General features: G+C 43.2%; 1 protein-coding gene across 1 annotated transcript; it reads right to left on the bottom strand.

Moving 5' to 3' along the window:
* Positions 1–4488: 4488 nt before the first annotated feature.
* On the bottom strand, positions 4489–12468 carry LOC134624369 (E3 ubiquitin-protein ligase TRIM21-like). Its single transcript, XM_063469351.1, has 2 exons — positions 12371–12468; positions 4489–6422 (listed from the first exon to the last, which is right to left on the bottom strand). The coding sequence occupies exon 2, from the start codon at positions 6411–6413 to the stop codon at positions 4755–4757; it is 1659 nt and encodes a 552-aa protein (XP_063325421.1). The 5' UTR covers positions 6414–6422; positions 12371–12468; the 3' UTR covers positions 4489–4754.
* Between the last annotated feature and the right edge of the window lie 2031 nt (positions 12469–14499).

The following is a 14499-nucleotide window of genomic DNA, read 5'->3' on the forward strand; positions in this document are numbered from 1 at the left end:
TTATCGTGATGTGTTCAGGATCTCTGTTACAATGTTACTGTTTTGGTTGTGCTGCATGAAAGACGTTGAGTGTGTATTAGGGAAGGTTAGTTACCGGAGCTGGAGAGTGAGTTATACAGGAGAACTCTCAGCAGCATTAACTGCCCTGATACTGTAAAACCTTAATAAACCTTGGTGAAACAAAATGTCTTGTGCTTAAGACTCTACATGAAAGTTACAGTGAAAATTAGAGTATATATGTTCAGTGCAGATAGATATATAGTGTATATAGTTACATAGTTATACATATCACACAAAAATCCACCACACAGGTCTCAGGAGCCTGTGCAGGTTGTTTGTGGAGCCGGCTCTATATGATATCCTCTACACTCTGCCTTTGTGTTTCAACAACATCAAAATGGTTCCAGATTTTGCTTCTTTTCTTGGTGTCACTTAATAACCCAGGATGATTAAAAACATGTTTAAGAGTCTACGTGAAAGTTACAGCACACATGTTCAGTGCAGATAGATGTAGAGTGTATATAGTTACATAGGCATACATGTCATCCTGTGTGTCCTGTTTGCCTCCAGATGTGGAGCTTCATGTTTCTCTCTGTGTGTTTGTGTCTCCAGATGTGGAGGTTCATGTTTCTGTCTGTGTTTGTGTCTCCAGATGTGGAGCTTCATGTTTCTGTCTGTGTTTGTGTCTCCAGATGTGGAGCTTCATGTTTCTGTCTGTGTGTTTGTGTCTCCAGATGTGGAGCTTGTTGTTTCTCTCTGTGTGTTTGTGTCTCCAGATGTGGAGGTTCATGTTTCTGTCTGTGTGTTTGTGTCTCCAGATGGGGAGGTTCATGTTTCTCTCTGTGTGTTTGTGTCTCCAGATGTGGAGGTTCATGTTTCTGTCTGTGTTTGTGCCTCCAGAGGTGGAGGTTTATGTTTCTCTCTGTGTGTTTGTGTCTCCAGAGGTGGAGGTTCATGTTTCTCTCTGTGTTTGTGTCTCCAGATGTGGAGGTTCATGTTTCTCTCTGTGTGTTTGTGTCTCCAGAGGTGGAGGTTCATGTTTCTCTCTGTGTTTGTGTCTCCAGATGTGGAGGTTCATGTTTCTCTCTGTGTTTGTGTCTCCAGATGTGGAGGTTCATGTTTCTCTCTGTGTTTGTGTCTCCAGATGTGGAGCTTCATGTTTCTCTCTGTGTGTTTGTGTCTCCAGATGTGGAGGTTCATGTTTCTCTCTGTGTGTTTGTGTCTCCAGATGTGGAGCTTCATGTTTCTGTCTGTGTGTTTGTGTCTCCAGATGTGGAGGTTCATGTTTCTGTCTGTGTGTTTGTGTCTCCAGATGTGGAGGTTCATGTTTCTCTCTGTGTGTTTGTGTCTCCAGATGTGGAGCTTCATGTTTCTGTCTGTGTGTTTGTGTCTCCAGATGTGGAGGTTCATGTTTCTCTCTGTGTGTTTGTGTCTCCAGATGTGGAGGTTCATGTTTCTCTCTGTGTGTTTGTGTCTCCAGATGTGGAGCTTCATGTTTCTCTCTGTGTTTGTGTCTCCAGATGTGGAGGTTCATGTTTCTGTCTGTGTGTTTGTGTCTCCAGATGTGGAGGTTCATGTTTCTCTCTGTGTTTGTGTCTCCAGATGTGGAGGTTCATGTTTCTCTCTGTGTGTTTGTGTCTCCAGATGTGGAGGTTCATGTTTCTGTCTGTGTTTGTGTCTCCAGATGTGGAGGTTCATGTTTCTGTCTGTGTGTTTGTGTCTCCAGATGTGGAGGTTCATGTTTCTGTCTGTGTGTTTGTGTCTCCAGATGTGGAGCTTCATGTTTCTGTCTGTGTGTTTGTGTCTCCAGATGTGGAGCTTCATGTTTCTCTCTGTGTTTGTGTCTCCAGATGTGGAGGTTCATGTTTCTCTCTGTGTGTTTGTGTCTCCAGATGTGGAGGTTCATGTTTCTGTCTGTGTGTTTGTGTCTCCAGATGTGGAGCTTCATGTTTCTGTCTGTGTTTGTGTCTCCAGATGTGGAGCTTCATGTTTCTCTCTGTGTGTTTGTGTCTCCAGATGTGGAGGTTCATGTTTCTCTCTGTGTGTTTGTGTCTCCAGATGTGGAGCTTCATGTTTCTCTCTGTGTTTGTGTCTGTGATTGGCTCACGGTGATGATGTCATTCTATGACGAGCTCCTAATCAGTGTGACTGTGCTGTAGGTGAGTGTGCAGAGTTCGCCTGTAATGAGCATCAGATCCTTTGTTCTGTCTGGTTTACCTGCCTCACCTGACGTGCTTAATAATGAAACATCTGTATGAACTGTGCCGTCAGTCGTTAGTGTCAATAAAGTTTAACTCTGGAATTTAAAGCAAAGCTATTTTCAGCTGCTCTCGCACCACCAGCAGATTTTACCTGGACTCTGTTCCTGCCACAAAAGTAAAGATGAGACTGAGATCAGTTTGATGTGACCTCAGTGTGTTCATAAACTGCTATAATGTGTTTTTGTTTATCAAACCGTGTTTCAGATTTTCATATATCAATAAAGTTTAATGACAGATTCTGTGTGTGTGTGTTGAGTCAGACTTTGAGCTCGAACAGAATGAACATTAATGATGTCTGAATTTGTCTTTGCAAACACAAAGATGTCAAACTAAATCCTGATGAAGACTCTGCTGATAAAAGCAGCTGAAAGAAAAATCAATGAGTGTTTATAGAAATGAATCTAACATGAGAACTTGGAAACATGGCTTCATCCTTCCTCTGCCTCCTCTTCATCAGCCTCAGCACAGCAGGTACCATCAATCCGCTCACCAGTGATCATTAATACACTGATCAATGCCATGATTCGCCCTCAGTCTGATGTTCTGTTTGTTCTCAGATGGATTCATGACTTACAGACTGTCTCGCTGTGACTTTAACTCCACTGAGCTGAAGGACATCCAGTTCACCGACTCTTACTATTACAACATGATAGAGATCATCAGGTTTGACAGCAATGTGGGGAAGTTTGTTGGATTCACTGACTTTGGAGTGAAGACCGCAGAGACCTGGAACAATATTCCTGCAAGGCTGGCTAGTATGAGGGCTCAGAAGGGGACGTACTGCAAACCAAACATTGATGTTAGATACCACAAACTTACGTCTAAATCAGGTGAGCGTGCGGTGGTCTGTGTGACATCATCAGGTGTTCCTGTTAACCTCACTCTGAATCATTTATGATGGACTCACAGCTGCAGCTAATTTTGATGATTAATAACTTTAATAAATCATCGATCACGGAACATAAAACGCCAGAGAACGAATCTAACCTGCGGCGCCCCCTGCTGGTGACACAGGCAAACTGCAGCTGTTCCTCATAACACACTGATTATGATATTATTTTTTTATACTCTTTGAGCTGAAAAATCATCCACAATTGTTTTTAATATTTCCATATACATATTTTAACAGTATTAAGGAGCCTAGCAAGTTAATTATTTCCTTCTTTTCATCTTATTCATTTATTTTAAATATGATAAATATGAAACACTGATGTCTGCAGTTTATTTATTGATTGTGACCTTCACAGCTTGTTTAGCTGCTTCACACCTGCAAACATTTACAGCTCAGATCTATGACTCAGTGCTACAGTGGAGTTATTCAATATGAGGCAACAATTATAAGGTTATCATCATAACACACACATATAAATGTGACTGCTGTTATTTAATCTGTGTGTGTGAAGTGTTTCACTCTCTACAGCATCTCTGCAGTAAAGTGAGCTAAAGTGCTGAAACAGCTGGTGTGCTGACAGGCTGACCTGACTGATCAGTGAAATATAAACACACACAACCTGTGACTGTGTAACATCAGAAACAAAGAGAAACATGAGGAGAACCAGCTCAAGACTCCTGTGCAGGGGAAGCTGTCTGATAGTGTGTGCAGAAGGTCCATGGAGGCAAGTTTTGTTCCCGTAATCCTCTCCACAGACTTTATGACTCTTTGTCTGTGTGGTGTTTCCATAGCAGACGGTTGTTGATGTGTCAGGCTGCACAAACAGCTGTGCAGCTTTTATTTATTTATTATTTTGTGTGATGCAGCTGTTCTTTGTGTTGTTGCTGGATCGTTGCCTCAGGGGGAAAGTTGTGTGTGTGTTGAACATGCAGACTCACAGAGACTGCAGCTGTCAGCAGCCACACACACTTTATATTCTTCAAATCAAATCACAGTGAAACATGTTCACTGACAGCTCAGCTTCAGCATCTTCTTCATGCTGTGACTGCAGCCGTTCAACTCTGTTTCTCTTTAACCCAAATCATCACAACATGGAAATATAATCATCAAAATGATGTGACTGGAAGGATGCAGCAGTCTGTGCTCCACCTTTCTCCTCCACGCCGGCAGGTGGAGAACATGGATGCATGAATCTCTACAGAGTTCTTTGAATATTATCCGTCTTATCAGTTTTCAGTGAACAAAAATCCTCACAGAGCCAAAATAAGCAGTTTGTATCCAACATAACTCAGCTGGACTCTGATGCTCCGTATAACAGCCACACATGAGTCTGGATTCACTCAAAGCATTGAACAAACTTTATTGTAAATGAAGCTTTTGGACATTTATTCTCTGATATTTGCTCTTCAGCTCGAGTCTCCATCAGTGGGAACATTTCCTGATTCAACTTTTCTTCTGTTCAAATCAAACTCCATGAGAATCAAAGTGTGAATCAGAGTCCTGATGATCAGATTCTATAGAAACATGGAGACTGTAGAGGATTTACACTCAATATGTTCATTTGGTCCCTTCAAGAAAAATCAATCATTCATCAAATAAAATCAGTCGTTGATCGACTCAGTTTGATTGACAGGACAGATGATCAGAGGTGCAGAGTTTTTACCACCATAATTAAAACATGGACTGAAGTATGGGTGGAGTCTGTGAGTGAAGGAGCAGCCAGTAAAGGAGTAGATCAGAGCTGCAGCACCTACATCATAAAAGGAGACCAGACCCTCCTCATAATCCACAAACACCCCCACCTTCTCAGGACCAGGATGAAGACAGAGGGGGACTGGAGGGGAATCACAAGCTATGTACTCATTTCCATTTCTCAGCCACACAGTCCAGAAACCATCCTGAGGACTCAGTGTGATTTTTCCCTTCCTGTTGATCGACTCTGTGGCCACTCCTAAATCCCAGTCAGTCTTTCCTTTAACCTGAACCTCAAAGTAAAATCTGCCTGAAGAGAAACTCTGCTCTCCTAAAACATTAACACACAGAGAAAATCTCTCTGGGTTGTTTGGAAGTTTCTTCCTCACATCACCACAGTACACTTGTTTTCCATCATCAGACAGGATGAGCCAGGGATTTGCTGTATCAGGATCCAGAGTCACATCCACCTCATGCTGCTGCACCCTCTGCAGCTCAGCCTCAAACAGCTTCTTCTTCATGGGTTTCCAGACTGTCTCCTCCAGCTGAGCCACAGCTCTCCCCACAGTCCCCTCATATGATGGTAGATGAACTCTGACCTCTGTCCAGTCCTTGCTGGGTGGAGCAGCTTTCAGGGAGGAGAAGCTTTGGAGGAGGTGGAGGTGGTCTTCAGAGCGTGAGAGCTGCTCCACCTCAGAGCTTCTCTCCATCAGCTCAGAGATTTCCTGTTCCAGATCTTTGATGAGACCTTCAGCCTGTTTCTCTGTAGTTTCCTGTTTGTCTTCGATCTCCTTCATGAGCTCCTTCAGGCGTCTCTCAACAGACTCCATCAGAGCAGTGAAGACCTGAACACCTTCTGCTTTCTGTCTGTCTGCAGCATCTTTACTCATCTTCACCGACTCTGTGATCTCCTGAATCTTCAGTCGTCTCTTCAGGATCATCTGCTGAATCTCAGCCTCTGTCTTCTCCAGCTCTGCCTTCTTTCCTTCATATTCTTCTCTCAGAGGAACAAACTCGTGGTTCTTGTGGTCTAAAACAGAGCAGAGCACGCAGACACATGTCTGGTCGGTCTTACAGAACAGCTCTAGAGGTTTATTGTGCTTCATACACATCCTGTCTTCCAGGTTCTCCACAGCATCAATCAGCTGATGTCTTTTCAGACGTTTCACTGTCAGATGAGGCTCCAGGTGAGTCTGACAGTAGGAGGTCTGACACACCAGGCAGGACTTCAGGGCCTTCAGTCTGGTTCCAGTGCAGACGTCACAGGGAACTTCTCCTGGTTTGGCAGCTTGTTGCTCTGAGCTGCTGCTGCTGGCTTTCTGCTGAGCTTCACGTCTGAACTGAGCAACCATCTCAGAGAACAAAGTGTTGATGTCTAGTTCAGGTCGTCTCTTGAACACTCTGTTACACATAGGACACTTCTGTCTGCCATCAGTGTCCCAGTGCTGACTGATGCAGGTTTTGCAGAAGTTGTGTCCACATGATGTAGAGACTGGATCAGTGAACACATCCAGACAGATGGAGCACAGAAACTGATCTTCAGATCGCAGATTGCTGGCAGCAGACATGTCTGCACTCTGAGGGAGAAAGAAAAGAAACATTTGATTCAAAATTCACTTAAAATTTCATTTTTAAAAAGAGAGAAACAAGCGTCAGTAGTCTGAGGAGCTTGGAAAGAAAAGCGTCTGGACTTCAAGTTTCTTGAAGACGTTTCATCAGAGAAGCTTCTTCAGTTCTCAGAGTAACTGGTGGAGACCCAGCAACACACTCAGACACAAACTGGTTCATCCCAAACACAAACTTAACATCGTCGTGTCTGCTGTACAGTGCAGCGTCCAGATGAACAGAATAATGTTTGGGGATGAAGATAAATACAGTCGTTAAAAAGATGTGAAATTGTTTCTCTGACTGTTTTACAGAAGGTCCAAGATTCATCCAGATCATTTGTATACTTGAATAAATCAGTTTGTTGGATATATTCCATCAATTACTGTGAAGTAAACTTCGACCTTGTTGGTGACTAAATACTTCTTATTGTAAGTCCAGATCAACGAGCCATTAATATTAAACAGTGACTGTTCCAATAGAAGTGACAGTGAGGAGGACAATGAATCATAAACCTCAGAAATGTGTTATTAACTGTTTGATCCAGTATATTAATGGCATTTATGAGAACATGTTTATTCAGTGGTGTCTGTATATTTGGTCCATTTGTGCGTCATTAAAAACTGTCCTGTTTTCTCTCACAGATACTGGAACATCACAGCTCCTCACAGACTCAGGATATGGAAGAAGATGAACTTTTCCAGTCACTCGCTGGGATACATCATTCAATTATTCTGGATCCTCAGAAAACATTGATTTATTTTTGTATTTCATATATTTGTTTGTCCAAATCAAAGATTTATGTTAGTAGAGAAGAAGCCACCATGATGAAGCCTGTGTGTGAAAATGAGATCAGTGAATTTTGTTGATCAAAATCACATTTAAGGAGGAATTCTGTCCTCCAGTTTGTTTAAATAAGCTTTGGGATTAAACACCATCATCTATGTTTGTGTCTGATGACATGTTTGATCCAGTTCAGCTTGAATATCACAGCTGATGTGTGAACTCTGACATATTTAAAGCCTCGATTATCAGGATGATTTAAACACATCTGTTTAAATAATGTCTGTGAAGGTTCTCAGTCATCCAGGTCATCGTAGTCAAAGGAGTTTGCAAAGAAAAGCGTCTGGACTTCTTTAAGTTGCTTGAAGACGTTTCACCTCTCATCCGAGAAGCTTCTTCAGTTCTAAGGTCAAATGGCCGAGAGTCCCAGATTTAAACCCAGTGGGAGTATCCCCCCAAGGAGGGACAAAGGACCCCCTGGTGATCCTCTAATCACATGCGCCAAGGTGTGAAAGCGGGTGTGGTACCTAATCAGCCAGGGTTTCGGGTGAGCCCATTGTGAAACCTGGTCCCACCTTGTCATGTGAATTCCTGAGGTCAGATGGCCCAGGATGTGAGTGGGCGTTAAGGCGTCTGGGAAGGATCTCAAAACTGGATTATAGATGCAGACAGTTGGTGTCGTAAACCACCGCCTCTGTTCAAAGATGGTCGCTCACAGTGGACATAGATGGCCTCTTTCACTCCTCTTTCAAACCATCTGTCCTCTCTGTCCAATATGTGAACATTGGCATCCTCGAAAGAGTGACCTTTATCCTTAAGATGCAGGTGGACTGCTGAGTCTTGTCCTGTGGAGGTGGCTCTTCTATGTTGTGCCATGCGCTTGTGAAGTGGCTGTTTGGTCTCTCCGTTGTAGAGGTCTGGGCATTCCTCACTGCACTGTACAGCATACACCACGTTGTTAAGTCTGTGTTTAGGAGTTTTGTCTTTCGGGTGAACCAGTTTCTGTCTGAGTGTGTTGCTGGGTCTGAAGTACACTGGGATGTCGTGCTTGGAGAAAACTCTCCTGAGTTTCTCTGATACACCGGCTACATAGGGGATGACAGCGTTGTTGCGTCTGTCTTTCTTATCCTCCCTCGCTGGTGTCTGATCTTCTTTTCTGTGGCTCTTTGCTGACTTTATGAATGCCCAGTTAGGATAACCACATGTTTTCAGTGCTTCCTTTACATGTGTGTGTTCCTTCTTTTTTCCCTCAGGCTTAGAGGGAACATGTTCTGCCCGGTGGTGTAGGGTCCTAATTACTCCAAGTTTGTGTTCCAGAGGGTGATGGGAGTGATGGGTGGTTTACGACACCAACTGTCTGCCATCTATAATCCAGTTTTGAGTTCCCTCCCCAGACGCCTTAACGCCCACTCACATCCTGGGCCATCTGACCTCAGGAATTCACATGACAAGGTGGGACCAGGTTTCACAATGGGCTCACCCGAAACCCTGGCTGATTAGGTCCCACACCCGCTTTCACACCTTGGCGCATGTGATTAGAGGATCACCAGGGGGTCCTTTGTCCCTCCTTGGGGGGATACTCCCACTGGGTTTAAATCTGGGACTCTCGGCCATTTGACCTTAGAACTGAAGAAGCTTCTCGGATGAGAGGTGAAACGTCTTCAAGCAACTTAAAGAAGTCCAGACGCTTTTTTCTTTGCAAACTCCTTTGACCTGTTTAAATAATGAGATTTATTTTTCCACACAAAGTTATAAAGTGCAGCATCGACTGTTTTCTGAATGATTCAGGAACATCTGTGACTCTTACAGGATACACTAAGTCAGATAATCTCTCTTTGTAAATGTCTGAATGACTTTTTGAAGTACTGACCAAAATCTGCTGGTTTACAGTATCAAAGGCTTTATATACATATATATATACATATATATATATATATATATATATATATATGTATATGTGTATATATATATATATATATATATATGTATATATGTGTATGTATAAATATATATATGTATATATATATATATATATATATATATATATATATGTATATATGTGTATATATAAATATATATATATATATATATATATATATATATGTGTATATATATATATATATATTTATACATACACATATATACATATATATATATATATATATATATATACACATATATATATATATATATATATATGTATATATGTGTATATATAAATATATATATATATATATATATATATATATATATATATATATATATATATGTGTATATATATATATATATATATATGTGTATATATATGTATATATATATATATATATATATATATATATATTAGTGCTGTCAATAGATTAAAAAAAATTAACTAACCAATCTCACAATTTTCTGTTATTAATTGCGATTAATCGCAATTATTTGATTAATAGCCTGGCTCCAATTACATTTTTTCAACTTTATATTTTAAGATTGTAACAGACATTTATGCAACACAATGAAGTAAATGCAGAATAAACACAAAGAATGTATGCTGAAATTCAAAGAGAATTTTAATAGTTTTCATCAATCTTTAACACAGTGAAAACTTACAAAACACCTTTAAGGCCATCAACAGTGACCGAACCCAGGCCTACAGGTTAAAGTGAATATCATAACAATAAAGGGTGCACAAAACTCAGTATTTAAAACACAAAAAGACACAGCTGAAAATCTGGAATGTTGAACATTTTTCACTTCAAAGGAGCAATCTGGCTCAGTCCTTCTGTGCACTCAGCCAGTTACTGAGGCAGACTATTCTGTTTACATTGTCTGATGACAAAGAAGCACGCTTCTTTTGAATGATGTGACCTGAGAGTGAGAATAATCTCTCACAGGGCACTGTGGTTGCAGGGGTTGACAGGTACTTGCGTGCAATAGGTGCCAGCCTGGCATGTGCTCCTTCTCTCTTTAACCACCACTGTAGTGGACACTCTCCTGTGTCAATTTTGGGCTCTGCTTTGTACAGATTCAGACAGCAGTCTATAGCATCTTCCTCTTCCTCTGTATCTGAATCAGGAGAACCCAGCAAGGAGATGGACATCTTGCTCTTCTTTGGTGAGGGTTCCTCTGTTGTCTGAGCAGATGGTTGGTGTGCATCCGTCTCTGCCATCAGAAGGTCATGTACTGATGCCCACACCTCTCTTCTTTCATCTTTGGAAAGGCATTTAAGGTCTTTAAACCTGGGATCAAGGGCAGTAGCGATCTTCAGCCATGTGAGATTGCTGCTGGCCCTCCGCTGAGCTAGGTCTGTGGTAAAAACCATCTTAAACTTCACAGCGTAGACTGGGTCATCATCCAAGGGCTCCATGACCCAGAACAAATGACGCAAGGCTGGCAACACCATGGAACAGGAGACATAGCGCTCTCCCCCCAGCAGTTCGGTAACATATCTGTAATAGAAAGATCAAGTCTGTATTTTTCTATTAATCACACAGAGACAAACATAAATACCACATATGAAAATACACAGAGAGGTGGAGGTGGAGAACATACTTGAAAACAAAGCTAGAACACAAAGATAGACACACAATCATGAGAAACAGAATGATTTACCTGCAAGGTTCAAGTAGTTCCTCCAGCTTCTGCAGTCTGTCAAGCCCCTGGTCAGTCAGCATGGTCACCTTGCTGTTTTGTTGAGTCAGGATGGTGGTGAGCACAGATTTGTTTCTCTGGATCCGCTTGATCATCTCTAGGGTGGAGTTCCATCTTGTTGGAACGTCCTGAACAAGCGGTTCTGTTTGATGTCCATGTGCAGCTTGCTGTGCCTTTAATTCCTGAGCGTTTGCTGGACTATGCTTAAAATGTCCAACAATCTTGCGACATTTGGCCAGAGCCCTTTCAAATGCGTTGTCATTAAGAGAAACTGTGATCACACTCTGCAGAATGTGGGCCATGCAGGGCATGTGTTCAAATGGAAGTAGTCTGGCGGCTGCAACCATGTTACGAGCACTGTCGGTGCCAAGCGTGGTTACCTTGTCCTTGATTTCCCATTCGTTTGCAACATTCAGAAAATGGTCAGCACACGCCTCAGCATAGTGTCTCTCTTCAGTTTTACTCACTGTTAGTGCAAACGATTGCATAGTCCAGTCGTTATCAATAAAATGCGCCATGACCCCCAAGTAATTATCGTTGTTCACCGAAGTCCAGTGGTCTCCGGTGAGAGCGACGTTCCTTACTTGCACAAGCTGCTGAGCCCTCTGGTCCCCAAAGTGTGCAGTCTCGACACAATGGTTCCTCTCGAGGGCAGATTGTAACACTCATCTCCTGATGCAGCGCGAATGACTTCTCTCAGTCCATCATCTTCTACCATGCTAACTGGTCAGCAGTTTTTAGCTATCCAAACAACCAAAGAATTGGTTAATTTTTCTCTCACATTTTTTGTTATTCGTCTACGAGCACCATACTCCTGAAGCGTAGACTGGCGAGGTCCAGTAGAGGTGGATTCAGTTGGGTGTTTTGCTCTCAGGTGATACGCCAGTGATGAACTGCTTCTGTGGTACTTGATTTCAGCTTTGCAAATTGTGCATCTTACTCTCGTTTTGTCCAACAAGCCATCAGGCAACTTCTTAAAGAGAAACTTTCCACCCAAAAGTCTACCCTCGTCCATGCTTGCGTGTGTTAGCTAGTGTTAGCTAGATAGTAGCATGGTGTCACTTCTTCTTCTTCTAATCATTTCTGTCAGGCCAAACGCCAGCATAGCACACTGTTGCTATGTACATATATATATATATACATATATATATATATATATATATATATGTATGTATGTAGGTGTTTTCACATCTGTAATCCTTATGATCAATCAGATCCAGAATCAATCTAATAGGAACAGGAACTGATGAAAAAACAGTCATCAGAACAGGAAGTGATGAATAACCAGGAAGTGTGGAGTCAGTCTGAAGTCCAGAGCACAGCCTGAGTCCACAGTCCTGAGCAGAGCCAGAGTGAGACTGAAGCAGCAGCTCGATGTTCCTACAGTGGATCTGTGGTTACATGAGCAGATTTCTATGGATCCAGTGTGACTGTGATGAGTCAGCATGAAGTGAACAGAGTGAAGATTTATGTAGAAACAGGAAGTGTGATCAGCTGCACTCACCACTGTTGCTGAGAGAAACCTGATGGACTCCAGTGAATCTTCTTTTAGAGACAAACAGGACTCGACTGCAGCTCTGCTGCTGCTCTCTCACACTTTCACTTCTGCAAAATGACGTTGAACTTCTCGTCTCTGCTCCGCCTCTTCCTGCCTCTCCCTTTATCAGCCGGTCTGTACTCAGTGACTGTGTCCCAATTCAGGGTCTGCACGCTTGAAATACGCGCACTACGCGTACTACGGACGGTGCGTACTATAAGTACGAGAAGTGCGGAAGTGAGAGGCTTGTGAAATGAGACGGTCTAGCCTTCGTCGCGCTGTTCAGGTTGCCTAGCAACCATGAGACTAACCGCGAGAAACATGTCATACAGCATTGTTTGACAGAAATGAAGGAGAAAAAATGTTTTGTTGGTCATTCATTTTTGTCATGACATCACTTTGATTAGTTGAGTATCTGAGGCTGAGACCACAGGACTGTAAAACATGATTTTTGGCTTCATTTCTGTACTGAACAGTCATTTCAAGATTAGTTAGTAAATAACAATCAGCTAACGTTGTTCATGAGGCTAAAATCATCTCACTGTGGTAATGTAAATATAATATGGCCAATATTATATGTATTGTCAGATTATTATGGTAATATATATATATATATAAACACCCAGCACGCCCCTGCGGGCGGTTTATCCTTCAAGCTTGGGTCCTCTACCAGAGGCCTGGGAGCTTGAGGGTCCTGCGCAGTATCTTAGCTGTTCCCAGGACTGCGCTCTTCTGGACAGAGATCGCCGATGTTATTCCCGGGATCTGCTGGAGCCACTCGCCTAGCTTGGGACTCACCGCACCTAGTGCTCCGATTACCACGGGGACCACCGTTACCTTCACCCTCCACATCCTCTCGAGCTCTTCTCTGAGCCCTTGGTATTTCTCCAGCTTCTCGTGTTCCTTCTTCCTGATATTGCTGTCATTCAAAACCGCTACATCGATCACTACGGCCGTCTTCTTCCGTCTGTCTGCCACCACTATGTCCGGTTGGTTAGCCACCACCATTTTGTCCGTTTGTATCTGGAAGTCCCACAGGATCTTAGCTCGGTCATTCTCCATCACCCTTGGGGGCATCTCCCATTTTGACCTCGGGACTTCCAGGTTATACTCCTGTACACTATGCCGGCCACTTGGTTATGCCGTTCCATGTATGCCTTGCCTGCTAGCATCTTGCACCCTGCTGTTATGTGCTGGATTGTCTCTGGGGCATCTTTACACAGCCTGCACCTGGGGTCTTGCCTGGTGTGATAGACCCCAGCCTCTATGGATCTTGTGCTCAGTGCTTGTTCCCGTGCTGCCATGATTAGTGCCTCTGTGCTGTCTTTCAGTCCAGCTTTGTCCAGCCACTGGTAGGATTTCTGGATATCAGCCACCTCCTCTATCTGCCGGTGGTACATACCGTGCAGGGGCCTGTCCTTCCATGATGGTTCCTCGTCTCCCTCCTCTTTCTTGGGTTTCTGCTGCCTGAGGTATTCACTGAGCACGCTGTCAGTTGAGGCCATCTTCATGATGTATTCGTGGATGTTTCTTGTCTCATCCTGGACTGTGGTGCTGACACTCACCAGTCCCCGGCCCCCTTCATTCCGCTTAGCTGGACTTGGGGTGAAACCCTCCATGTATGGTAAGGAGCTTTCTTGTCTTTATGTCAGTGGCTTCTATCTCCTCCTTTGGCCAGCCTATTACCCCAGCAGGGTACCTGATCACGGGCAGGGCGTAGGTGTTGATGGCCCGGATCTTGTTCTTACCGTTCAGCTGACTCCTCAGGACTTGCCTGACCCTCTGGAGGTACTTGGTGGTTGCAGCTTTCCTAGCGGCCTCTTCATGGTTCCCATTCACCTGCGGGATCCCCAGGTACTTGTAACTGTCCTCTATGTCTGCAATGTTGCCTTCTGGTAGTTCAATCCCCTCAGTTCTGACTACCTTCCCTCTCTTTGTTATCATCCGACTACACTTCTCCAGTCCGAACGACATTCCAATGTCATTGCTGTATAGCCTGGTAGTGTGTATCAGTGAATCGATGTCTCGTTCACTCTTGGCATACAGCTTGATGTCATCCATGAACAGGAGGTGGCTGACAACTGCTCCATTCCGTA

Source organism: Pelmatolapia mariae, linkage group LG3_W (genome assembly GCF_036321145.2).
Source record: "Pelmatolapia mariae isolate MD_Pm_ZW linkage group LG3_W, Pm_UMD_F_2, whole genome shotgun sequence".
NCBI classification, from domain to species: domain Eukaryota; kingdom Metazoa; phylum Chordata; class Actinopteri; order Cichliformes; family Cichlidae; genus Pelmatolapia; species Pelmatolapia mariae.